Source organism: Telopea speciosissima, chromosome 9, assembly GCF_018873765.1.
Source record: "Telopea speciosissima isolate NSW1024214 ecotype Mountain lineage chromosome 9, Tspe_v1, whole genome shotgun sequence".
Taxonomy (NCBI): domain Eukaryota; kingdom Viridiplantae; phylum Streptophyta; class Magnoliopsida; order Proteales; family Proteaceae; genus Telopea; species Telopea speciosissima.
This window is the reverse complement of record NC_057924.1, coordinates 48835743-48862151: the sequence shown is the minus strand read 5'-3', so window position 1 is coordinate 48862151 and position 26409 is coordinate 48835743. Positions and strand designations below refer to the sequence as shown.

The 26409-nt window shown below is 40.3% G+C and overlaps 2 protein-coding genes across 2 annotated transcripts in view; one reads left to right on the top strand and one right to left on the bottom strand.

Annotated features, from left to right (window-relative positions):
• The first annotated feature begins 404 nt into the window (after positions 1-404).
• Positions 405-1703, top strand: LOC122638995. Its single transcript, XM_043831840.1, has one exon. The coding sequence runs from the start codon at positions 405-407 to the stop codon at positions 1701-1703; it is 1299 nt and encodes a 432-aa protein (XP_043687775.1).
• An 11618-nt stretch (positions 1704-13321) lies between these two features.
• The window catches only part of LOC122639692, a 105001-nt gene continuing 91913 nt past the window's right edge, over positions 13322-26409 (bottom strand). Inside the window, exons 23-25 of the mRNA XM_043832594.1 lie at positions 23569-24979; positions 22325-22519; positions 13322-13886 (exon numbers count right to left, since the gene is read on the bottom strand). Coding sequence (XP_043688529.1) covers positions 13416-13886; positions 22325-22519; positions 23569-24979 — 2077 coding nt within the window. The 3' untranslated portion in view covers positions 13322-13415. The remainder of the gene's footprint in view (positions 13887-22324; positions 22520-23568; positions 24980-26409) is intronic.

Sequence of the window (26409 nt, the reverse complement as noted above, 5' to 3'; positions counted from 1 at the left end):
ATCTATAAAAATTAAAGGGATCTCTACAATTGTAGAGTCATGAATGAATTGAGACAACAACAACGTCTCTTGCTATAAACACAGAATCAATTTTGTCTCAAAACCCCCGCTCCAAGCTTCCATCGATTCTGTCTCCATATACAGAATCGTGCTAGCTATCTGTCTCAATCCACCAGCAAGCCTCCATATCGCAATCCACCAGACTCTTCCGATCGTGCATCACCAACCTAAGAATTCCCAAAAATTTCTTGCTTGCGGGCGAAGGTTTAGCGACACATCTTCAAATTCAGGAAGTAAACTAGGACTAGGAAAGTCACTACGAAGTTCAACCCAAATCGTGTAATCAAATACAATATCGCACTGTGAATTCTGTGTATTCTGATTCTGGTCTTAGGCAAGAAGCAATGATTTGCAAAGAATGTGGTAAGGAATTTCAATCAGAGAAAGCTTTGTATGGTCACATGAGATGCCACACTAAGAAGGAGAAGATCTCTAAGAACTTGGATGTTGATTCATCGATTGATAAGAAGAATAAAGATGCTGGTCTTCCATCGGAGAGATCGAGAAGAATGAAGTATTACGAGACTACTACTTCTTCTGTTTTGGAGATTGATAAAGAACAAATAGAGGGAGCCCTATGTTTGATGATGCTTTCTAGGGGTGTTCGTCAATTGGATGGTTTCAATTCTATTGAAGCAGAATCTTCATATAAAGATCCGGTGGTTTTAGAAGCTCAAAATACATCGTCAGGTCTGATGGGTAAGCTAAATCTTGAGAAGGGAGTTGAAAATATTGATTTTGCCTGTGATGGGGATTATGAGAATCTCAACACTCCTAAGATGAAGAAGCCAATAATCAAGAAGTTAAAATCTGTTGTTTCTGATTCTGGGTTTGTGAGGGTTGGTGTCAAGAAGGTTGAATCTAAAGTTTCTGTTGATGGGATTCTCAGGGATGATCAGCAGAAGAAAACGAAGCTGGATATTCTTAGTAAAAATAAGGGCAATCTTAAAAGAAATAAATTGGATTACTCTAAAGATGAATTGGTGAAAATTTCCATTAAAGAGGTTGGAATGGATCGAGCAGATTCTGGTTTTGGGAAATTTAATGGTTCAGGCAAGAAAAGCAATTGTAATTCTTACACTATTGAATTGGGGGAAGATTCTGAAATCTGCAGGAACAATCAAAAGAGAAGCAGGTTTGAGTGTACAACCTGCAACAAGACCTTCCATTCTCACCAAGCTCTGGGAGGACACATATCTAGCCACAACAAGATCAAGGTCTGCTTTGCCTCGAAGATCGAAAGCATTAAGACAGATGTTTCTGCTGATCCAACAACTGATAGTAAGCTTAACAAGTCTTGTAGCAATGAGATTCTGATCGAGGAAGAGCGGGGCAGGGACAACGATAATGTTTCAAGGACTAGTTATGTATCAAAGATGAGCAAGGAGCATGAGTGCCCAATCTGTTTCAAGGTTTTTTCTTCAGGCAAAGCTTTGGGTGGTCACAAGAGATCCCATTTGGCTGTGGGTTCTGAATACAAAGACAATCAGAAGACCAATGTAATTCAAAAACAGTTTCCTGAGATTAGAGATTTATTCAATCTTAATCTCCCTCCACCTATTGAAGAAGAAACCAGTGGTGATAAGGATTTTAATTTAATCTCTGGTGGGTCAGAAAGAACACAAATCATGAAGAGCTGGTGAGTTTGATTTCCAGCTGAAAAAGGTTTAGTGTTCCATTGGCAGCTTGAAGTTGCAGTATTTTCTTAGTCTATCTCTTAAAGCTCTCATTTTTTTTTCCTGTTCTTTTTTCTATCTCTAGGAAAAACAAATTTCCATTGTTGCATATTTCATTTTGAGACTTAGATACAAAAATTCAATTTTTATTTTCTTCTTACAATGTACATGTGTCTGATAAAAGTTGCAGGATTAATTATTCTCTTTTCAGTGGATAAGCTGAAATCAAATTCCATATACTGGATAAAAAAAAAAGAATTCAATTTTATATTCTTCTTCTAAAATAATTTTCTTTGATCTCAGTGGTTTTAGAAGTAGAATTTCTTGAGGAAAGGTCATATGTGGTTGTTCTTGCTATATGAGATTTGTTAGGCAGGGTAGAGAGTAGTCTCTCCATGTGTGTTATTATCTCTTAATAAAAACTTTGAAATCCAGTCACCTCTATTGATGTGAATTCATCTATTGGGGTTTAAGTTCTTTCTTAAGAGACATGAGCTTTTACATTGTTTTTATAATTTTGTAATAAAGCTGGAGAAGTTCTCCTTGACCTTTCAACATGTTAAAGAAAGTAAATTAAAACAATAAACCGGCTATTTATAATAATCTTTGAATCTTAACAATAATAGTGATGTTGGGTTTTATCAAATCACCTTCTCATATCTTCAAAATCTGTCTATATTGTAATGTTTTCAACATGTATGGGCTAGCATCTAGTTATTTTATGGATTCAGATTAGTGGATGGGTATTGATTGGCAGGCTTGGTTGGATGAGCCCAGTGTGAGAGGTGGTCTCCTTAATACTAATGGGTTTCAATTAACCGCCTTAATGTGTAAAGATTCAGTGGACCTATTTACAATTATATTATGAGAAAAGGGAGTAGACAAGACTAACTAGGAGAAGAGCGAGTGTTTCGAGAAGTTCACTGACTACGTCTCCATTGTTCCATATATTTGGGGGATTTTAATCCTCAGAGGATATTTTACCATGTGTCAACTTCCAACCAAACACTGACTGCCTTGGCAACAAAGATTTATTCCAAATCAAGGAAGACCACAACACCTTCGGATTTTTCCTCCTAGTTTCTTCCAAGACAGATTTAACAGAGAAAAAATCAGAAGTGGTTGGACTCCAGAAGCATTTATCTTCCTTCATAAAAGTGGGTATCTTAATCTCTGATACCTTAGTGAGTATTTCATTCAAAAAGACATTAAACTTGAGGAAGCACCCAATTAAAATTTTCGATATAATCACCCACATAACTACTTGGGTCAAACAGGATTTGATCCAAGAGAGAAGCCTCCTCTATCGAGTAATTTTCCAACCATCTATCCGTCTAGAAACGAATGCAAACATTGTTTCCTACCATCCATCTCTCCTTTTTTATCACAAATCTCCACACTTCTTTCACCCATGGCCTGATTGAAGAGGAACGATAACTTCTTTTCCATTCATCATCTTTAGAAAGAAAACTAGCCCCAAAAAAAGACACCAAGTATGAGTTTCCATGCCTAATGTGCCACACCAACTTACTAAGAAAGGCCTTATTCACGTCTAAATCTCTTGTAAAACCTAACACGATGCAGAAAAGAATGGAAATTGCAAACACAATCACACAATGCGCACAAAGATTTACGTGGTTCGGCAAAGTTGCCTACGTCCATAGTGAGATGAAATCTGTTTCACTATCAATGGAGAATAGGGCTACAGTCGCTCGTTCCTCATACCTCTCTCAGATTTTCAATACAGAGAAAGAACTCTCGCTACAGATTTATAGCGAAAACCCTATACAGAAAATTTACCAAAATACCCATATATTCCTTAAAAATTTACCCTCCGTACCCTGCGATAGTCCGAAGCGAATCCGACAAGTGAATCATCAGAAGTCCCACGGAGGCTCCACACAGCAGTCCATCATCAGAAGTCAAGACACCAAAACCTCAACAACCTCCTTCCTCCTTAGGCTTTCAAACTTCTTTCCATTTTACAATAAAAGATTTTCACAATGTGTATATCACTTGTCCAAATAAAATTCCGCATTCAGCCTTCCATTTATTTAATAAGGGAAGATGGCCACCAATAAATCGAGAAACTGTTAACTGGATACATGAAAGAAAAATGTGTCCATCTGATTCATTTCTAGCATGGCAGAGATCACAAAATTGATCAATTAGACTGATTGACATAAGTTTTTTCTTTGTTAAGATTCTGTGAGGCAGCCAACCTTGCCTTCTCCTTCCTTGTCCAAGAACAAGATACTTAAAAATATTTACAACCTATCTTGATTGGTACCTTAATATAACAGAGCTAAAATGTTTAAATTGAGAGTTGTTTCTCAAACAACACACAGAAACCTTCCCATGGTCAGACCACCTCACCAATCTTTGGGATCATTTGAGCCAATAGCTTTGAACCAGACCAGATGTCTATAGAATTGATGCTCAACGAATTTTCTCATTGGATCCCTTAGAGAAGTCCCCTTGCTTCTGTCTCAATCGCACTTCCATCATATCATAGTTGATTCCAATTAAAATAAATTGATTTTTATAAATAACCATAGAAGCCCAACCTACCTCAGAAAAGTATAAAGAAGAAGACACCAAAGGAGAGGTAGGAAGCGATAAAGAAGGGTTGGGAGGTAAGGGAATACTATAAAACCACTTATGATCAGAAAAATCTTTCAGTTATTAAATCCAACAGCCCTGCAGCTCAAAAATCCTTTTAGAAAAATCACAAGCAAAATATACATGCCATAGAGATTTAAGCTCCTTATCACCGGGAGCACAACTATTAACCATTTAGAGAGACGAATTTTAGTAAGAACAACATTATTCAACACCCTCTAAAGAAACATTTAGTTAAAATATAAGTTCACACAACTCGTGGTTTTAGGGATTGGTTCGGAATCAATAGAATCGATCGATTTTGATCAAAATCGACTGACTCTAATTTCAATGAATGCCGATTCTTATAATCTATTTTAGAATCAGCCATGTATGCTCTTTAATCTTTATTTATTTATTTATTTTTTCATTTTCCCCTTTCGTTTAGTCAGTAAAATAGTTAAAAAACAATGAAACTTACCTCTTGTAGCAAGATCTACTAGTCTTTCGAATAAAAGAAATCCAAAAAAATTCACAAATGTGTGGAAATCTATGCTTCTTCTTCTTCTTGATTCTAATATCTAGGGTTCGATCCAACAAAGTTTCAAAGTAGTTGTGAGTTCCCTCCTCCGATGAGAGCTCCACATATGCTAAACGACCGATAAGAGGCTTCTCAGGGAATAACACAAAGAGCTAGGCGAGAGGATCAAAATAAGTACCACAAGTGGTTTCCCCATGGGCTCGTTGTTGCCTTGAGCCCCTGAACTTAGCCATGTTCATTTGAATCCCAATTTTGTAGTCATTGTGGCTTTGTTTTGTTTGACCCACCTAAATTAACCTGTAAACCCCCTGCATCCCACTGCCCAAAAAAAAACAAGAATGTCTTGAGTTTTAAGGGGTTTGTCCCTGTGAGAGTGTGAGTATTCGGTTTTCTGCTATCCAAACTTCAAATGGTTTTTCAATTGTATTAAGTTTGAAGGCGGTTGTTAATTGTAGTATAGAGATGGGTGTATGTGAGTTGTAATTAGAGTTTTAGTAATTGGAATCGGGATCAGTATCGGTTTCAGTTGATATCGATATCGATATGATACCAATCCGAATTGACCCGTATCGGTTTGAATTGGACATTTTAACCTTAATTTCAAGAAAAATCTATTTTATTTACATTTTTTATCCTTGGTTAGTACCCCTGGATCAGCATCGTATCCATCTCTATCGATACCGATATGAATTGGCCGATATAGTCGATACCAATATGAATCAGCCGATCCGATACCAATTCCTTGAAACATGGTTGTAATATTCCTAGTTGTAGTGCATAGTGACCTATTATACACTATTATAACTATACATTAAATGTAGTGATTTGTGCCAATGGAGAGAGTACAATGGGGAGAGAGAGGGGTGGGGATAGATCTGAACCCTCCATGGGGGTGTGGGACCTATGCCCCATGAAGGGGTCAGATCTGTCCCCACCCATTCCCATGTGGGGAGTTGATCCGGACTCATTTCCATGAGTTCAAATTTGCTCCCCACATGGGGACAGGTGGGAACAAATCTGAACCTTTCATGGGGTGTGGGACCTGCCTCTAGGGTGTGGGACCCATGCCCCATGAAGGGATCAGATCTGTCCCCACCCGTTCCCATGTGGAGAGTTGATCCAGATTTCCATAAGGGTAGGAAAGAGACAGACTCAGGCTGGGAATAGTGCGGTGTACCGAGACTTTACCCATATACCATACCGTACAATGAAGAAAAATTACTTAGAAATTTACGTTCTACCAATTGTCAAGTTGAATAAACCATTGGACATCAATTCCTAGGGTAGCCATATCAGACTATTCTCTTATCCTGATCATTTAGTTTGGGGTGGAGCTCGTAATGGTATTTTTTCGGTGAAGACAACAAGATACCAACCATCTTCTTGATAATCAGCAAGCAGAAAAATCTTCGCGGCTTTCATCATCTTCTAACACTCATGCATGGGATCTTGTACGTCAGAAAGCTTGGAAGCGAATATGGTCTTGAAAAACCTTGCCTAAAATCAAGTCATTCCTTTGGAGATCTTGTGCTCAGGGTCTTGCCACTGGGGAGGGGCTTCTCAAGCGTCGTATGATTCGTGAACCATCATGCATGAGATATGGGAGTTATATTGAAACTACTAATCATATTCTCGTTGAGTGCCCATATGCTAGAGCAGCATATCTTCCTATCTTTTGCTCCCCCAGGTGGTAGTACCTTGAAGCTGCATGAGTGGTTAGCCAGTTGGGACCCTTTCTTTTGTGAAGACAAAAAACGAGCCACAAAAATTCTTAGCTTTTGCTCCTTCTTATGTTGGTACTTGTGGATCTCAAGAAATGAATTGGGTTTTGATGGAAGAAATTGGACCCCAGTTGAAGTGGCTCAGGCAGCTCAAAGAGCTTTCCAAGAATTTTGATCTGCAATCCATGCCCAGGCTAGTAGATCGTAAATGGAAAATCAGCCTCTCAATCAATGGTTCCCGGCCCTGCCCATGGATATCATGAGTTGAATTGTGATGCTGCCCTTTCTCATGACCTTCAGTCCGGCGGTATCAGATTTAATTTTTTCTTCGTGATCACCTGGGTGCTCAAGTTCTTGCCTCATCCGAAGCATTGGGTTTCAATTCTATTGATGTTGGAGAACCAATTGCTATAAGAGATGTACTTATTCAAGCTGTTGACAGCAGGCTGTCTCGTCTCCTTGTTGAATCAGATAGCAGGGGAGTCATCTTGTTCATCATTAACTCAACTCAACCTCCTCCCCTGTATTTGGATCTTATTATTCGATATATTCAGCACTTCTCTACTAGATTTGAGAAATGTCAATTTGCTTGTATTTCAAGGGATGCTAATACTATAGTTCATTCCCTTGCTCAAAAGCTTGTCTTTGACAGGTAGGACAATATAGTCGAATTCTACTCCTTAGCTTTATGATCTATGTGTAAATGAAGTCTTGTGTTTTACTTCTCATCCTATTCAATAAATCCCTTTTTTCCCAAAAAAGGTAGCCATGTGAGAGGGCATGAGTCACCTACCTTTCACAGTCACATCACACCATTTAGGATAGACTCTCAACCACAGTTTGAGGTATCAGATCAGATTGGTCGATTTTGGTTGGATCGGATTGGTATCGGCCAAGACCGATCCAATCCAGCTGTACCGACAAGGGTAAAAATATAAATTTAAAAAAAAAAAAAAAAATAGGGACAAAAGTGTCATATTTGCCTGAGTTTAGACGATTCCAATCCGTATCAGCCAATCCCGATTCCAATCCGATCCAACCGATACCAAGATCACGAACCATGCTCTCAACCTTGCAGGGATTGAAGTACTTCAACTCTTTGAGAGGATCACTTGAACCACCAAACCATATACTCGTGAAGCAACTACAATACATTGAGCTTGAATGATAATCCTCCATGGAAATAAGTGCCTACAAGATTCAGTGGTTAACATTGCTCAGCAGGCTGGAGAATCGTCTCCCCTTGTACAGCTAAGCGAAAGTAGGTCGCCTGACTCACTATCGAGGTGTTTCGGAGGAGATGAGGGTTACTTTCTTTGTTTGCCTGGTTTCTATTTTCTGAGATATCTTGTTTAGGACTTCAATATCAAGGGTTAGGGTGTGAGTTGAAAACTGAATTTTTTTTTATGAAAGTGTAATCAAACAAATCACACACCAATCCCAAAAGGTTAACCGACTTTTAGTTGAAAATCGAAATTGATTACTAAGAAACTGTGAAAATTAGAATCAATAAATCGTTTGCAAATCGGTTTGGTTTTGATTTTAAAATTGAATCCATTTATTGGTTCAGTTTTAAATTAATAAATCATCGGTTTTGAACCGATTAGAATTGGTACACTTTTTAACAGATTTCCATATTAAACTAATTAAAAAAAAAAAGAAATAAAATACTACCTAAGCGTAGTTACGATCATGCACACATAACCACCTTGGTGGAAGCCTCCCCATGTACTTCGCAACATCTTTGGCCTGATCATTTTGGCGCTCTTAAGGTGTCTTGGACCACCACCCCTGTTGGGGGTGCGTGGGTCCTCCTCGAATGGGGCAAAAGAGAGCTTGTTGCGGGGCTCTGGGGGCTCGGGGTCGGAGAGAAAAGTCTGCGGCACTCTCGGCTAAGCGGACCTACCCTCGTGGGTGGGCGCCCTTGTGTGAACATCGCCTCGAGCCTGAAGGGGGGGGGGGGGGGTGGACGGCGGGGGGCTTTTTTGGGGAGGGGGGCGTAGGAAAACAACCTTTTGACCGCCCGCCGTGTGCCCGCGGCGTGTCGGAGGGGTGGGTCCCTTCCTGCCTGCCTGCCATTGGAAGCCCAAGACCTGGGTGCTTTTTTCTGGGTCCTGCGCCTTAAAGGCGTCCTCCCACCCAAATGGCCGAATCTGGTTCATCTGGGACCCCGAAAACTCTCCATTGCTCTGCTTTCCTCTTCCGATCGTTTATCCATCTCTCGGCTTTTCGGATTGCCTGGCGATCTACCTATTTCTTTTCGGTCATCTATGCTCACAATTGCCTGTTCAAAGGTCTCTCCTTTGGAGTGATCTGCGTTCCATCGCCAACAGATAGGGACTCTCCTTGGGGTTTGGGGGAGATTTCAATGTTATCGGTACTCCTCGAGAAACAAGGAGGTTCGCACCTTGATGTGGAGGCTATGGACAGGTTTCAATGAGTGTCTCGATGATATAGGGGCAAATGACCTTCGGTGGACTGGTTTCCCTCTAACTTGGTGCAACAAGAGAGCAGAGGAAGTCGGCGCACCCTCTTGTAAGGCTGGACGAGAATTTTGGTCAATGAAGCTTGGCTCTCCTCTTTCCCTTCCTCTCGGCTACCTTTGAGAACCCCGACATCTCTCCGATCACTCTCCTATAATTCTTACCATTCAGCCTTACACTTCTTTCATTCCCAAAACCCTTCAAGTATTTTGATATGTGGTCCTCTCATCCTTCCTTCTTGCCCCTTATTCGAGGCTGGGCAAAACTGTTCCACCTTCTCCTCCCCTCTTGTGGCTTTTGCTAGAAAGCTTCGCATTGTAAAGGAGTCCCTTAAGAGTGGAACAAGATTACTTTTGGTGATATTTCAATTCAAGTTGCTGATTGCAAGGAGAGGCTCCTATCGATTCAGTGCAGTTTGCAATGATATCTTGAATATTTCTCTGGCCAAATCAAAAGATCTCATTTGTGGAGCTCAATACTTTGCTCTCTAGGGAAGAGAGCTTCTTAAAGCGAAATCAAGAATCAAATGGCTTGACTTAGGCGACTCAAACAATGCTTACTTCCATCGGTCTGTCAAGGCAAATGTCAATGTTAACTCCATCATCCACTCACTTCCCATGATGGCTCTATAGCAACCACATTAAGGATATAAAGGAGTGGTTAAACACTTGATGACATTTTCAATGCTCCTCTCCGGATCATGTTCCTCGCAAAGTCAATCTGCTAAACAAGTTTATTCCTGCCATCCACTTGGAAGCTTTGAGTTCTATCCCCAAAGAAGAGGAGATTTTAGATGCAATTCACTCTCTCAAGGTCTCGGGGCTCCAGGGCCGGATGGGTTCAGCATGGGCTTCTTTCTTGCTTGCTTGGGATATCATAAAGGAAGACCTAATAGCAGCCATTGTCACTTCTTCTTTAACTTGATCATTAAAGGGTCAATCACACTTTCCTTTGTCTTATCCCGAAGAAGGAGGGTGCATCCTTGATGAATGACTATAGGCCCATTGCTCTCTCGCAATATCATCTACAAGTTTATTGCAAAGATCTTAGCCGAAGACTCAAGAGTGTTGTTGATCTTGGTCGAGTGCAAACCAATCGGCTTTCATCCGGCGGGAACATCTCGACAACATCCTCCTTTGCAATGACTTAGTGAGAGGGTTTGACGGGGAAAAATCATTCGCCCTCTATTCTCTTGAAGATTGACATTCACAAGGCTTTTGACTCTCTCGGATGGGATTTCATTTCTCAAGTTATGCTCAAGATGGGGTTCCCTATGCCTTTTGTCAACTGGATTACTCACTTGCCTCTCCTCTCCCAAGTTCTCTGTTCTCCTCAATGGCAGCCGTGAGTTACTTTGGTGCTCTCGTAGGCATCCGGCGGGGTGCCCTTTATCTCCTTACTTGTTCACCTTGGCTCTGGAAGTCCTCTCTAGACATTTGCGGTCTTGTGCGATCGCACTCATTACTCCTATGCCCAAGTGCAAAGCTTTAAAGCTTACCCACCTTGCTTTTGCGGATGACTTGATGATTTTCTCCAAAGCCTCCATAGCCTCGCTCGAGTGTATATTGCTTTGTCTTCGTCAATTCCATGCCACTTGGGGCTCCGCATCAATCCTAACAAATCCCTCATCTTCTTTCTTTGGTATTCCGATGGACAAAAGGGAGTTTCTTGACACTCTGGTTTCCTTGAAGGCCATCTACCAGTCAAGTATCGGGTCTCCCTTTGATCCCGGCCAGGCTCTCTGCTCATCATCACGCACTCCCATGTTGGATCTCATCGGAAAAGGCTTGATTATGGAAAGCCAAGCTCCTCTCCTATCTTGGTAGACTGGTCCTCATCGATCGTCCTACAAGCTTCCTACATCTACCGGTCAGGCATCTATGGGTTGCCGCAAGCTTCCATCAAGTCCCGGAATCCTTGTTAGCGCTTACCTCGGAAAGGCTCGACACGCCTAGGTTTCTCCACCCTCTCAAATGGGCTTCGTTTGCCTCCCAAAAAGGAGGGTGGTGGGTATCGAAGGATCAAAGAAGCTAACCGGGCTGGTATTATCAAGCTCATTTGGAAGATAGCCTCTAAGAAAAAGAGCATTTGGGTTGATGGGTTTACTCGAGACTCCTCCGCCACGACTCTATTTGGATTTTGTCTCCTCCGAGGCTTCTTGGGTTTGGCGCAAGATCCTAGAAGCTCGTCATCTTGTTCAAAGTCATATCCACAATCACATTGGAGATGGACTCTCCACCTCTCTGTGGTGGACAATGGCACCCTAAAGGAATATTACTCCATCTTGTCACCCCGGGTTATCTATGCTTCGGTCTTCATAAGAAGGCTCGGGTGGCTGATATTATCCATCTTGATGATGGCTCCCCCAACCTCCTCTCCAGATTATCTCTTATCGGAGTGAGCTTGATCTATCGAGCAGAGTTGCCTACTAGGGGAGATAGTGTCTCTTGGAATGCTAAGACTCTCCCGCATTCTCCTCTAAAGGAGCTTGGAACCTTATCCCAGAAAGGTCCGATGGCTATTTGGAGGAAGCTTCTATGGTTCGGGCATCACATCCCTAGGCCTTGCTTCACTTGCTTGGAGGGTATTCACTGAATGTCTTCCTCACGCAAGCCTTCCTTCGCAGATGGCACATCCAAGTGTCCGATCTTGCTTGCCTTTGTTGGAGCAACTCGGAAGACTCGGCTCATCTGTTCTTTGATTGCCTAGTCTCCAAGGCCATATGGAAAGGCATCCTCTCCAAATGCTTGGCTTGCCCAAAGAAGGATTCTCGGTTTCTCTAGAGAATGGATTTGGGTTGACATGACCTATGGAGGAACTTCGTGTGTGATTCGATGGGAAAGATGGCTTTCTGTGTTGCTATTAGTCACATTTGGATGGAGAGGAATATTAGAAAATGGACCTCCAAATCACGTACCTTTCAGAGATATGGGATTCCATTTCCTTTGAAATCTCCTCAAAGTGCTATCTCGCCCCTCCCTCTTTTTGTAAGGACACCCCTAGGAACAGGCTTATTGTTGTCTCCTGGGGTCTCTCTAATGTTTCTCTTCTAGCTCCTCTTAGCTAATGCTCTCCTAGCCTTGAGCTCTTGTATTCCCTCTTTGGGGGCCTTTCCTTTTTTTCTTTAGTAATTATATTCTTTATTCACCCAAAAAAAAAAAAAACCGCCTTGGGGTGCCTAGAATTTCCACCTTTACATGGAGCAAAGTAATCTTTTACAGGTACCTCCCCTGAGTTATTAACTACTTATAAAAAAAAAATCCATGACGTTTAGATATTTATACATACTACTCCTACTTTCCAAAAATGCTAAAGGGAAATTTACATATACCTCCCCTGAGCTATAAGTATTTATAAAAACACCCATGAGTAGAAAGAAAAACTATATTCATACCGTAATATTGTATCAGCTACCAGTATTGGTACCTACCAACCAAAAAAAAAGGGTACCAGTATTGGTCAGACCCATCACCAGTACAATCACCCAGAAGGAGACCTACACACTGTATTTATTTTTTTGCCATGTGGAGAATGGTGATCGGAAAATTTTGACAATTGGATATTTAGGAAATTATATGAATTTGCCACTTCAAGTTTGAAATCGAGATTCAATTTATCCCATACATATAAGATCACATATAGGGATAACCACACCCCCCCCCCCCCCCCCCGCCCCCGGGCCCTTCACTCCCCACTGTAGTCCCTTGATAACCCCAATACTCTTGTTTCGTCACTTGGCAAATTTAGATTACACTGAAACTTGACAGGTAACTAGAGGACCTTAAGGTCCACCTATACACAAATTTTCAGCATGATCTGACCTGCCAACTGGAAATTATAGAAGGGCATGCTGTTTTACTTCCTGGTGAGGGTCTCATAATTGTTTGCTAACAGTATCAAAATTTTAATTTTTTCCAACAGGAAATAATGAACAAGGCAAACACTGGCTTCGTGTAGCCAGTCCCCAGCAGTTTGGACAAGGTTTCATTTAGAGATGGAACAGAAAGATCAGAAGCAGATCTATTGGAACTTACAATAAAATCTTTAAGGGGATAGAGGGGAAAAAAAACAAATCCTCAACTATAAAGGAACCAATACATTATACAACTAATGACAAGCCTGATGGAAGCCACTCACCCCACTCCAACTCCCCAACCTCTTCCCCCCCCCCCCCCCTCCCCTCCAAAAGAAAAAAGAGGGAAAAGTCTAATGCTTTTCGTCAATGTTTTTTTGTATCCCAGTAGTTAACTTCATGTTGGAAAATGCTTTTCCCTTTCAACAAGGCTCCAGTCAAAGAAAACCAACGCATGAATAGCACATATATATATATATGTCAACCAAATGGGGAAGGAACAGGTACTGCAAGCGCATCTGACCTTTTAATGCTCCCCATACCACAGATGATGCATCCAGGGGCTGTAAGAGCCGAAAATTTGGCCCCACAGAGGTCGCAGACATCATGTCCAATGGTTGATAAGCGGCTGAGTGTGGCAGCACAAAACTGGGAAGGATCTTCTAATGGGTCGATAGACTTGTTGGTCAATCCCCTTTGAAGACATATATCAACGAGGCTCCTTAACTCGTCTTGCTTACCGGCGGGTGCTTTGGATAGGAGAAGTTCAAGCATCTGTTTCGAATAACCATAGTTCTGCACTTCCATGTTCCGTTTTATAGCTGTCCTGATGCAGTTTATCCGGTGTTTTGCAAGAAGTGGCAATGAACCCAAATGACGAGACAGTCTTGCCATCTCATCTTTAGCACTGATTGCACTGGGGCCCTGGACCTTTTGAAGCCGTCCAATTTCCTGTTATAGAAAACCCAAATGATTAATCATCATGAGAACTAAGATTTATTAGCTTCTCCGGGCAGAACAAAACATATTTAAAAATTCTAATGGCAAATTAAATAACAATACAGGAGTGTGTTGCCTCTTTAATCAGAATGATTTATGTAATTTGACATTACCCGATGATCTCTGAATTGTATACTACACAGGTGGTCAAACATAAATAAAATCCTCAACCCCCCCCTCCCCCCCCCCCCTCCCTTCAACCAAAAAGAAAAAAAAAAAACATAAATAAAATCCTATAGAAAGAAGAAAAAGGGGGAGGAATCCCATAAGACTTGAATGTAGCACAAGCCAAAAGAGAAATCTGTCCTTCAAATATAAAAAAAAATGCTCTGCTCTTTGACCAAACAGAAAGATGAAAAATTTAATGTATCGCCTCCTTTTATATCGGCCAAGAGCATTAAAGGCACTTCTTGTACGGAAATATAGTTTTTAGTATAGTTTAAGTAATATATTTGCAGTCATGACTAAAATTGAACAGAAGTATGTGATACGGAATGACAGTAATCCTTAAGGTTATAGGATGACTCGAGCTCAAGGGCCGACCATCAGATACTCGTCTATTCAGTATTGGACCATCTATCGAAAAACGGTAGCATCAGATTTATTGTAAGTATTAATTCATAACCATTAAGTGGCCGAGCCTCGGTGCAACAGTAAAGTTACGCTATTGCAACCTGTTGGTTGCGGGTTAAAAACTTGTAAACAACCTCTCCTGAGAAGCAGGGGGTTAAAAGACTGTGTGCATTTGCCCCTGCCAGACCCTGCAGTAGCGGCAAGCTCGTGCACTGGGACGCTCTCACTAATTCATAACCATTATTTTTTTCTATCACCAAAGAATAGAAAAATGAACTTAAATAGTCATGCATTAATCAGTATAAATGTTGAAATTTGTTACTACAAATATTAATTAAAAATTCCTAAAAATGGAAAATTTAACCCAACAACATTTTGTTTCCTGCAAATGAAATTACGAACAATTGATCCAATGGATACTGTTGTCCTGATTTACTAGGATGCCCTTGAAACAACTCCCCTAGAGAAAACTTGACCATGGGTTCTAGAAAATGATATATAAATAGAATATTGAAATAGAATATTGAAGGCTAACATCTTATTGATCGTTGGATCTCCCTCTTTGCATTTCAGCTGTTCAATCTATCAGTTGTTGACTTGTTGCAACCAATTCTCTCTGCCGCAGCCCTTCCCTCTCCCTGCTGCAACCCACCAGTGCCACTCATCTCTCTCAATCTCAATCTCTCGCTTCCCTGCCCCAACCCCTCCCCTTTCCTGCAACACCCCCTTTATGGCCTCTCTATCTCCCTGTTATGTGCCTAATGGGGCCCACTCGAGTGTATGGACGCTAGATTGGGCCAGCCTAGTATGGGATAGGTTAACGGGCTTGATTTAACGCGTTCCATCAGCTTTGGAGCTCTTGGCATATCGGTCAAGTACCTAACATTTGGTATCAGAGCTGGGCACCACGTCATGGGTTCGAGTCACAGAAAGGGCTACTTAGGAGAGGGCTACTTGGAGTAGAGTGAAAACTGTCAAGAAAGGGCTACCTGCCACCAAGGAAAAATTCCTAGAGCAGAGTGGATCCTCTTGGAAAGGGCTACCTACCGCTAGAGTGAAAGCTACCTAGAGTGAGAGCCACCGAGGACGACGGCTGCGGAAGCGTGGTGGTCTGTTATGTGTCTAATGGGGCCCACTCTAGCGTATGGGCGCTAGATTGGGCCAGCCTACTATGAAATAGGTTAAAAGACTTGATTTAACGCGTTCCATCAGTTAAGGAGCTTTTGGCGTATCGGTCAAGTACCTAACATAAAATAGGGAGAGAAAGGAGAGAGAGAAAATAGGGGATGGGTTTGGCTTAATTAGGAGGAAGTCATGCCTCGTTTCTCAATAGAGAATTTTTAGGGATTCAATGCCATATCTATTCATACTTGTGATTGTGAAAACATTGTTCTGCTGATTTGATGATCGAAGATTTATATGGTCTTCTATCTATTACTCCCTCAATATTTGGGTATCGGTTTGCTGCTACTGCTGAAGATCATATTTGAACTAGGTTTTCTCGTTTCTATCGGAGGCTACACGAACAATGTCGAATTGAACAGAGATGTTGATGTTGAATCTGCAGCTAAGGGTTTCTCCACCTCGATTCCCCCTTTGATTAGTGCCTATCTTTCCTTGATTTCCACTGTGGGTTCTGGTTTCTGAAAGGAAGAAGACTTGACGTTAGTTCTGGTTTTCTTTCTTGTTTCAGATTACAAGAAAGTATTAGCTGTTGGTTTGCTACATGCGCCTCTTATTTGCACTTGTTATACTACCATGATTTGCTGATCGATTGAACTGCTTTGCTGTCTCGCCTTCATTCTCCATCAAGTATTTGCTTGTTCATCAATATCTCGGCTGTGCTAGCTGATCGATGCTGCGTTGTCTCAACTGGTATCGATTGTTGCTGCTATCTCTGCTGCCGATTGTTGATTGTTGTCCGCTATAAGAAGAGAGCCTACTCCCGCAAGAGTCGTGGTTTCACAGCCTTGTTGGTAACGCTGCCTCTGTTTTGTGAGGAAGTAGACTTCCTCTTCATCGTGACTTCCCTCTTTTGCTAGTCATGGTATTTATCTTTAAACTGTTTTTAATATTGTTTCTCCAAACTACCCTTCCACTTAAAGTCCATCTACGGTATCTCCTTTAGTCATATCTTTATCTACTTTATGTGTTTCCGTATATACCCTTTCCTTTGTGGCTAAGTCTCCTTCGTCATTATTTTATAATTCATTCCAGATTTACCCTTTTGCCTTAGCTTGTGCTAAAATTGGATTTCACCTTAATTATGACTGTAACATTTTTTTGCCTTAGCTTGTGCCATTCCCCTATTTATTTACCCAAGAGCCTCTTGAAAATTTTGATTATTTACCAAATTGCCACTCTCCATAACCATCATTTTACTTATAGCAATCCATTGCTTTTTGATTACCAAAAAATCCTTGCAAAATTCTGGTTATTTACGGCACTGCCATTACCTATTTAATACATTCTCCTATTTGACTACCCAATTGACCCTTGAAAATTCTGGTTTATTAGCAGTTTACCCCTTGGCTTGGATTGTATTTAAAAATGGATTTCCACCAAATTACAGTTATGCCATCCTTTTTTTTTCCAACACCGTTCCCTTTCAATAATTCTAATTCCCTTCATATCCCAAAACATACCTTTGGCATTTACCCATAACACCTTTGGAAACTTCTGGTAAATTACAATTTTTCCATTCCTTCCTTTTTTAATTACCCATAGCACTTTTAGAAAATTCTAGAATATTATGTTTCTGCCCTATCTTTTACATTCTCTGTTATGTCCACGTGTACTACACGTGAGGGGGGGATTATGTACAGTACACCTGAAGACATTGTAGAAGCAGAACTTGCAGGAACACTTGGTGCAAAGCATAGACGATCAGAGTTTTCACCATTGCCAATGGGTATCTACTTTGTTATTGAGTTGAGTCTGCCGTAAGGGGGAGATTGAAGTATTGAAATATTGCAGATATTTGGTTGTTGCCTATTTGATGACTTTCGATTGGGTTGATACAGTTTTTTTTCCGCTGCCTGATTCAGTTTGTTTTCGCTACTTGCTGCTCTAGTTATTTCACTTCAAGATTCTAAGTCACTATGACAATCTGAGATTCATCACTGGATAGCTATTGAAGATCGTTGAAAGCTGCCTTTTTTGGAAGACATTCCAGTCCCGGTTTGCTAATCATGTCTGTTCAAGTTTTGAAGATCTATTTTTTCAAGTTCTTGAAGGTTTATTTGGGAGCTGCATTCATATGTCAAGCTGGATTCTACTACAACTTAGTTTTTTTCATTTTGTTCAAGTTGGGCATTAGTACCTTGTATGCGCCAACTTGAGGGGGAGTGTTAGCATTATTAGGAGTTCTTTTTTCTTTAGTTCAAGTTGGATCTTCTTTCTTTACTTATTTGTATAATCCAGCTTGAGGGGGAGTGTTGAGAAGTACTGTTCACGTGAACAGTGATTTGGTTGATATGTGTATCTTCTATTTTCCTAGTCCTAGTTGGAGTCCTAGTTTCTAATTATGTCAAGTCCTAATTCTACTGTGAGTTATTAGTCTTAGTTTCAATTTGAGTTGTTAGTTCTAGTTCTTTTCCTATTGTAACTTAGAATCCTATCATGATTAGAAATTCCTAATCTGATTAGGAGTTCCCCTTTCTATTTGTAATTTCCCCTCTATTGGGGCTTTCCTATCAATGAAAACAAGTTATTATTCTCACATTCTCTCTTTTTTCTCTTCTCTCAAGTTACTGTTTACAGGTCCTAGGTTTTCTACACATATCTACCTATTAAATAAGCTTAGATAACAAGTAGTTATAACTCCTATAACCTCTCCACAGAACCCACGTACAACACAACCCAAATATCCTTTAACTCCCTCCCATGATATATACATAAATAACTAATAATAACTAAAATCATAAATACTAAAATTATCCTAATTACTAAAATAAAGACATGTAACACTCCCCTCTCCTTGCATCTGCACACCCCCTCCACCGCCACCCTCATGTAACTAAAACAGGATCTAAAACCAGTACCTGCGAAGTAGAGGAGAGAGAACGGTAGAGATGAAGGATAAAACAATGGATCACGATAGATTCATCATGAATTCTATCGTGGCTATCGCCCATTTTTTGTAACCTGTACTTAATAGCTGATTGAGTCTTATTAGGAATCCTACAAAGGATACAATACTTAGTACAAACCAGAAAGGAAACAGAAGGAATCACAAACACATCACGATAGGGACACTCCCCCTATCCTGATCAGCCAACTAAACCCAATAGCAATAAAGTATCGTAGGGTATTTGACAACCATACCCCTATGGTATATGTACACGACTTAATACTCCCCCTCAAGCTGGAGCATATATATAAAAGGCTCCAACTTGGAACAATAAGATTAGATATTAACTGCAAAACTAGTCTTGAACATATATATAGCAGTTATAAACGTTAGTGAGGACAGAGAGAACTTCATTCTGGTAGCAATACAACTCAAGCATATCAATCATCAGCAGCAATAATAGAGACAAATCTGTGTCGAATAAATCCAGACAGTAACGAACAAAACAAGTGGCAGATAATACCAACCACAATCAAAGAAATATTAGCAACAACATCATGAGCCCTTCTCAACAAAGGCAAGTAGTAAGTAGTAATCATCACAAAGAAGACAGATAAATTGCAGCATAGACCGCTGCAAACCATTGGTAAAAAAAAAAATACAGCATAATTTGTTGCAAACCACAAGAAGCAGCATAAGGTTGTTGGAAACCACATAGCACAACATAAGGTTACTGAGAACCACAAGTAACAGCATAAGATTGCTGGGAACCATATAGCACAGCATAAGGTTGCTGAGAACCACATAGCACAACATAAGGTTGCTGCTGAGGACACAAGCAGATGACATGAACAAGCAAATAATAATAATCTTCATCTGATGATTAGACCAGATGAAAATAATAATCTTCAGATATCAAAAGATAACTGCAATCTCCCCCTCACGTGTAGCACTACACGTGGACAAATAATGCAGAGCCACAAGTAACAACATAAGATTGCTGGGAACCACATAGCACAGCATAAGGTTGCTGAGAAGCACATAGCACAACATAAGATTGCTGAGAACCACACATAACCATTTCCTCTGCTGAGGACACAAGCAGATGACATGAACAAGCAAATAATAATAATCTTCATCTGATGATTAGACCAGATGACAATAATAATCTTCATCTGATGATTAGATAACTGCAATCTCCCCCTCACGTGTAGCACTACACGTGGATAAATAATGCAGACGAGAACAACAAAGGATAATCCATCATTAAATGGCAGCAATAACCAACATCACAAAATAAATCCCATAATCAAGAGTAGCTGCAATATTATCAATAGCAGCGATGGATCAGATCAAAGTAGATAAAGAACTCCAATCCAGGACACAAGCAGGACAGAATAGTAATAAAATAACAACCCAAAAATAGAGAGCCTGATGTCTCCAAATTCTGTTCAAATATTCCTTGTAGAAACAATAATAAGAATCCACTTTAAAATAAAGTTGATCCAACAGTTGGTATGCAGACCAAATAATAGCCAAGATCAACAAATTAATGGCAAATCTGTAATTATAACATCCAATCTCGGGTTTAAACACAATTATGGGCCCACCCAAGGGAGGTAAAACCAATTATAATGTAGTGGCAATTTGGTAATCAACCATTACCTAAAAAAAAAAAATCTGGTAATTAACCATAATGTTCAAGGGTCTCTTGGGAAGGAATAAGATAGGATAAGCAAACAGTGTCAGTCCTGTAAATAACCAGAATTTTAAAGGGATATTAAGATAGATAAGAAAGGAATGGATATAACATGGATTTGTATTTATTGAATGAGGGCTATCTTGACAGTAACACAAAGTGAAGGAGCGGACAAAAATAAAGTAAAAAGAGAAGGGGTAAAAGAGGAAAGCAAAGTTAAAATTAAAAGCTATTAGAATCGTGGGGGGTGAAGGTTTGTCTTCAACCTCCCTTTTGAGAACCTGAGTTGTCAACAGCAGAGGCATCTTCTGCATAAAATAGCAGCCACAACAGCCCAACTGGAGGGGAGATTGGTTCAATTCAAATAAATCTTTAGCACATGTTTGAAAACCAGAAACTTCAGTTCTTTGAACAGCAGTGGCAGCAGGGTTTTTTGAATTGATTTATTTGAATCAATCAGCAATAGCAACAGCAACATCAGTTCTTCGATCAACAGTAGCAGCAGGGTAGAGAATGATTTTCTTCAGGTATGATCTTCATACAAATACATCAATCCTTGTCAGTTACGAAACCTAGTTCTTCATCTTCTATCAACAAGTGTTTCACAAAGAGAAAAGGATAGCATAGGTGACTGTACACCACACATCAGAGAACCCTATCACTGACTCTCAAAACAGATATGAAGGAGATAGCAGATACTGGATACCGCTACCATGTAACTAAAACAGGATCTGAAACCAGTACCTGTGAAGTGGAAGAGAGAAGAGAAAAGAGAGAACAGAGAAAGAGAATAGTGGGAGAAGAAGGAGAAAAAATGGACCATGAAGAATCAGTATGAAAGTTCTATCGTAGCTATCAACCTTTATTTATAACCTGTAGCTGATAGTTGATTGAGTCTTAGTACGAATCGTACCAAGGATACAATACTTGTTACAAACCGCAAAGGAAACTGAAGGAATCACAAACACATCACGATAGAGACACTCCCCCTATTGTGATCAACCAACTAAACCCAATAGCAATAAAGTACTGCAGAGGATTTGGCAACCATACCCCCACGGTATATGTACAACCTCGTAACAGAATTAAAACATCCAATAGATATTTGAATACACGACAAACATGTAGAAAATAACCAAACGAAATTAAGCACCATAATCCCTGAACAATTTTTACTATGCATTTAATGTGCCCATGATACCTCAACCAAGCATCAAACAAAGTGCAAATTCTACTACCTAAACCAATCAATCCGTCCAAAAGAATAACTAAGAACAGATGTTGAAATTTGTAGAAGAGTTTGAAGAATCAAGAAAAATTATGCACCGGCTTTGCTAAGGAAGAACAATTGATGACATGGGCAGGGTTTTCTGTTTTCCCTCTCTCTGCTGTAAAGAGGGATGGAGCCCTCTCTGCGCTGTAAAGAGGGATTGGGAGAGGACAGAGGGTTAGGGTTAGAAGTTGGTTTGTGGCTAAGAATTCATTCGGTGGCTCTGACAGTGAATTTGCCTCTGGTAGCTGGTAAAGCTTGAGCAGCCAGCTCTTGCAGGACACCCATGTCCAAGAGTCGCTCCATCTTCATCTCTCTCTATGTTCAGTAAAGAGGACATCCTAAGTCATTCTTGTCGTGGTGGGCAGAACGTAAGCCTCACCAAATTCAAGAAAGTTTCCTTCCTCGAGCCAATAAGTGCTAGTGTGCAAGATTCCAATACACTCAATGTGGATATCTTAACTCAAAGAGATAAGTCCTATATCTTATGCATAACTGCATCAATGTGGATCTAACTTATCTATATCCAACATAGGAGGCAAACTCAGAAGAAAAGTCTATATTGAATGACCCTAGCCAAATATTCCAGATTCACTCCTGAATCATTTATTGTATCTTTTAGCTTTTGGAAGAAATGAGAAAATCTTGCCAACAAAATAAAGGATTAAAAAAATGCAAAGACTACTTCAAGCAGAAGCATCAGGTAGCTGAGCTCCCAACTTTAACTTTCACAATAACATATGAATTCACGTTAGTGTTAATTTTCACAATAATACCTGAAGTAGAGCAACGGCAATCTTATACTGAGCACAGATAGTGGCTTGAGCTTTAATGTCAACTGCACGAGATTGATCCTTGGCCAGTGCCAGGAATGCCTCATCGAAACATGATAATGCATCTGTAAGTTGATTCTGCTCGAGATGGGTAAGTCCAGTTTTGAAGCATACTGCTGCGACAGCCCCACGAGGTACCTGTGAAAGAAAAAAGTTTACTAATGCATAAGAGGAGGAAATGAACCAAAAGAGAGTTTTTTTTTTTTTGGTAACTAAGTTAATGAAGAGGCATTTTTACTAGTAAACGTTACCATTGGTTGGTTACCTTTATGTGAGACCCAAGTTTTCTCTACAAAACTGAAAGCTGGGCGTAAGGATATTATATGGATGAGTTGACATTAGGTAGGACAGAATCAGAAAATAATGTCTTTGAAAGAAAGAAAGTTGAAATGGTTCAACCATGTGGATAAAGACCGGAAAATCCACGGTAGTAACATGGTGCAAACTGGAGGTATGAAGGCCAAAAATGGCCTGGATTGAAGTGATAAAAGTAAACACAATTGTCCAATGAGGTCTCATTCAACTGGAATGTATCATGATTATGTAGTAGTTGAGATAAGGCTCTTCATAATTATATCGTTTGAAAAAATTAAAATGAAATCAGAACACGCTAACATGTACCATCCTAGGGATAACTTTAGTTTTAACTTATGATACTTTGTCCAAAAATAAAACTTCACTTTAAAAATATAAAATGAAACTGAAATAGACTGCATGCCAATGCTTATCCTAGTATAGGATAATTGTAGCATTTTTTATAGTCTCCCCGAATTTTCAAGCAGTTAAAACATTGTAAAACTAAACAGAGAACAGCTTGCTATGGTGCTATGGTACTGGATGACTCTGGAAAAGAAGCATATGTAAACATTATCTCAAATTATTTCCCACCCCCCCCCCCCCCAAAAAAAAAAAAAAAAAAAAAAAATATATATATATATATATATATTTGACCACAACATTGAACATCCCATCCTCAAAATATTCATTTTTGTTAAATGATAAGGAAAACTTCTTAACTAGGGAAAGGGTCTTTGGGACCACTTTGTATTATGGTGTGGAAATGCTGCTGCGACTTTTGTATTTCATTTTACCCTCTCTTCTTGTTTGCTTGGGGCTCATATTTCTCCAATAAGATACTTGATTTATGGAACAAATATATGAAGAAGATGATGACAAATAATGATTACCTGTCCAGGGCGAACAGCTGCTGGTTGAGTAGCATGTGCAGGAGGTTTTCCAGCATCAGCAGATTCTGGAACTCCAAGTACACTAAGATCAAGGGGTTGAGATGTTGAAACTTGGGCAGTCTGAAACTGGGTTTGTGGCGGCGGGTTGACAGCCTGATTCATAGATTGGGGTGGGACACCACCATCTGGAAGTCCAATGGACTGAACTGGAATAGCAGGTTGTTGAGGTGCTTGAGGGGGAACACCACCATCTGGGAGACCTATATCAGCAGCTGGATTTATCTGGTTAGCGGTTACCTTGTTTCCTTCAACCCATTGAGACTCCTGATCTGATCTGTTGATATACGCCCCAGGAGGATGTAAAGAAGCTGCAACTTGAAGAGATGATATGGTATTCTGGAAGAAGTCCTCAGGGATAGGTCCACCAGTAATACCAACACCCGGACCTGTTGGAGCTGGCTGTGTAACAGGAGTAGCTTGTACCAATGTGTCTGTTCCAAAAAGATCAGCAGGAGGAGAAACTGCAGGAGCTGCAGGAGCCGACTGGGATAACATCAGTGAGAAATCTTGGGATCCACCAGCTGATGACCTTGTCCTACTCATAGACAGGCCCAAACCCTCGCCAAGTTTAAACTGCTTGGTGGCTTCCTTGATCTTATTGACATCAACTGTTGCAGATGCAATTGGTTTCTCACGTATTCTAATTTGTATCTTTTTGGTCTTTGCTCCCTCCTCCTCGTCACTGCTGCTACCATCAGCAGTAGCACCATATAGTGATTTTTTAAATTCTTCTTCTGCCTTTGCCTGCTCATCTGCTGCAGTAGCACCTGCTGGTTTTTTGGTAAGGGCTTCCAACCCAGACAAAGCTTTCTCCTGAGCATTAGCCACTCCCTTGGGCTGAACCATGGAAGCTTGAAATCCATCTGCTTTGTTATCACCCCCTGCAGAGGTAAAGGCTTTAACTAAACTATCTTCCCGTACTTCTATCACATTGCCTCTTCCCTTAATAGCACCCAGGTAAACACCAATATGGTCCGCTATGATGGATGGAATGGTACCATCATTGGTTTTCATATATGGCATCACCTCTCCTGCCAGCTCCCACTGAGGTATATCCTTCAAGTTGATAGGTGTCTTGATTTCCCAATTTCCACCACCCCATTCTGGCCCTTTAGGAACCATACTTTCGGCAGCAAAATTGGCAAAAATGCCCTGTGTCCACCCAGTTGATCGAACTCTTAAAATTCGTTCACAGTAACGCCTCAATTCTGAATCAGCACCAGCTTCTTCCAACTTCTGAGCAAGACGACGCATGGCACTGGGGTTTAGGTGACATATAAATAGATCAAGCAAGCTTTCATAGTCTGAGATAACCTCAAAAGTCTCTTTTGCACTGTCATACTGACCGTACCTGCAATTTCATTCAACAAATTATAAGAACAAAAGCATTCAGTAAAACTAAGTTTGCAAATTGAAGAATTCAACCAATGATAAGAAGAAAAGCATTCAGTAATTTGTTGAATGAAATTGCAGGTACGGAGAAAAGCATTCAGTAAAACTGAGTTTGCAAATTGGAGAAAGGATCCATCACTACTTGTCAATCATAAGGAATTTGATTCACTACATTCCAAAGACATTTTTCTCTATTTTATTTTTATTCAGTAAATGTATCAACATTAACAAAGCAGGTACAGCACAGCTAGCCATCTTAGATCCCCGATTAGGAATCAAAGATCAGATTGGCTGCTCCACAAGCCCAGATCTGAAGTATTTTCCTGATTTAACAATGCTGAAATGGCTTGCTGATTTGTCGATTTCAGCAGCCTGCATAGGGGAAGAAAGAGAAAGGGGTTGTTCTGGGACTGTGAAGTGTGAACAGTACCCATGAATAGTAACTTGGAGAAAAGACAAGACAGGGGTAAGGAGAGCTCACAGCTCACACACTTTCACAAATAAACGCTAATTCAACTGTGTACCTGATAGGGGGTTACATCCTTGTATAAAAAACTCAAAAAGTAGTATTTGAAGAAATTTCAAATAGTTTAACAGCTAGATATATTGTGACATAGTTAAAAAACTATATGTAACCAAAATATCTAATAGAGTAAAACACGTAACACTAACTAGCTCAGCATTAATGAGACTCATTATAGATAAACTATTAGACTAAAACTACTTAATCTCCAATACTAAGAGGGCCCCACATCTAGAATACTAAATTAAAAGACTAAATTTTTTGCATCCTCCCGTTGCATTGATTCTCCTCGGAATAGGTTGATTGTTGCCTCTTGGGGTCTTCCTATTTCTTTGTACCCTGCCATTGTCCCTCCTAGTTGAGGCTGGCTTTATTGTATTGTGCTTTTGTTTTTTTCCTCCCTTATTTGGGAGTCCTTGTCTTTCGCTTTCTTTCTTTGGTAATGAATTACTTATTCAAACCCCCCCCCCCCCAAAAAAAAAGGGCATACCTAGTGCACAAGGCTCCCACCGCTCCCACCACTGCGGGGTCTGGGGGAGGGTCATAATGTACGCAGCCTTACCCCTGCTTTCGCAGAGAGGCTGTTTCCAGAATTCCCCCCCCCCCCCCCAAAAAAAAAGACTAAATTCATGTACCCAAGGTTTAAAGCATCGGTATCGGTTGTATCGAAAGGCTGATTTTAAGAGACATCATATCGTTTTGAAGAGACGCAAGACAAGCATGGAAATGGTAAAGAAACTTATGGGTTCTATTGAAATACTTAGGATACATGCAAAATATAGTTTTGAAGCATAAAACACATAAATATATAATATGCAACATACCATGTATAAAAGGGGAACAAAATATGAGGAGACAAGTGCATT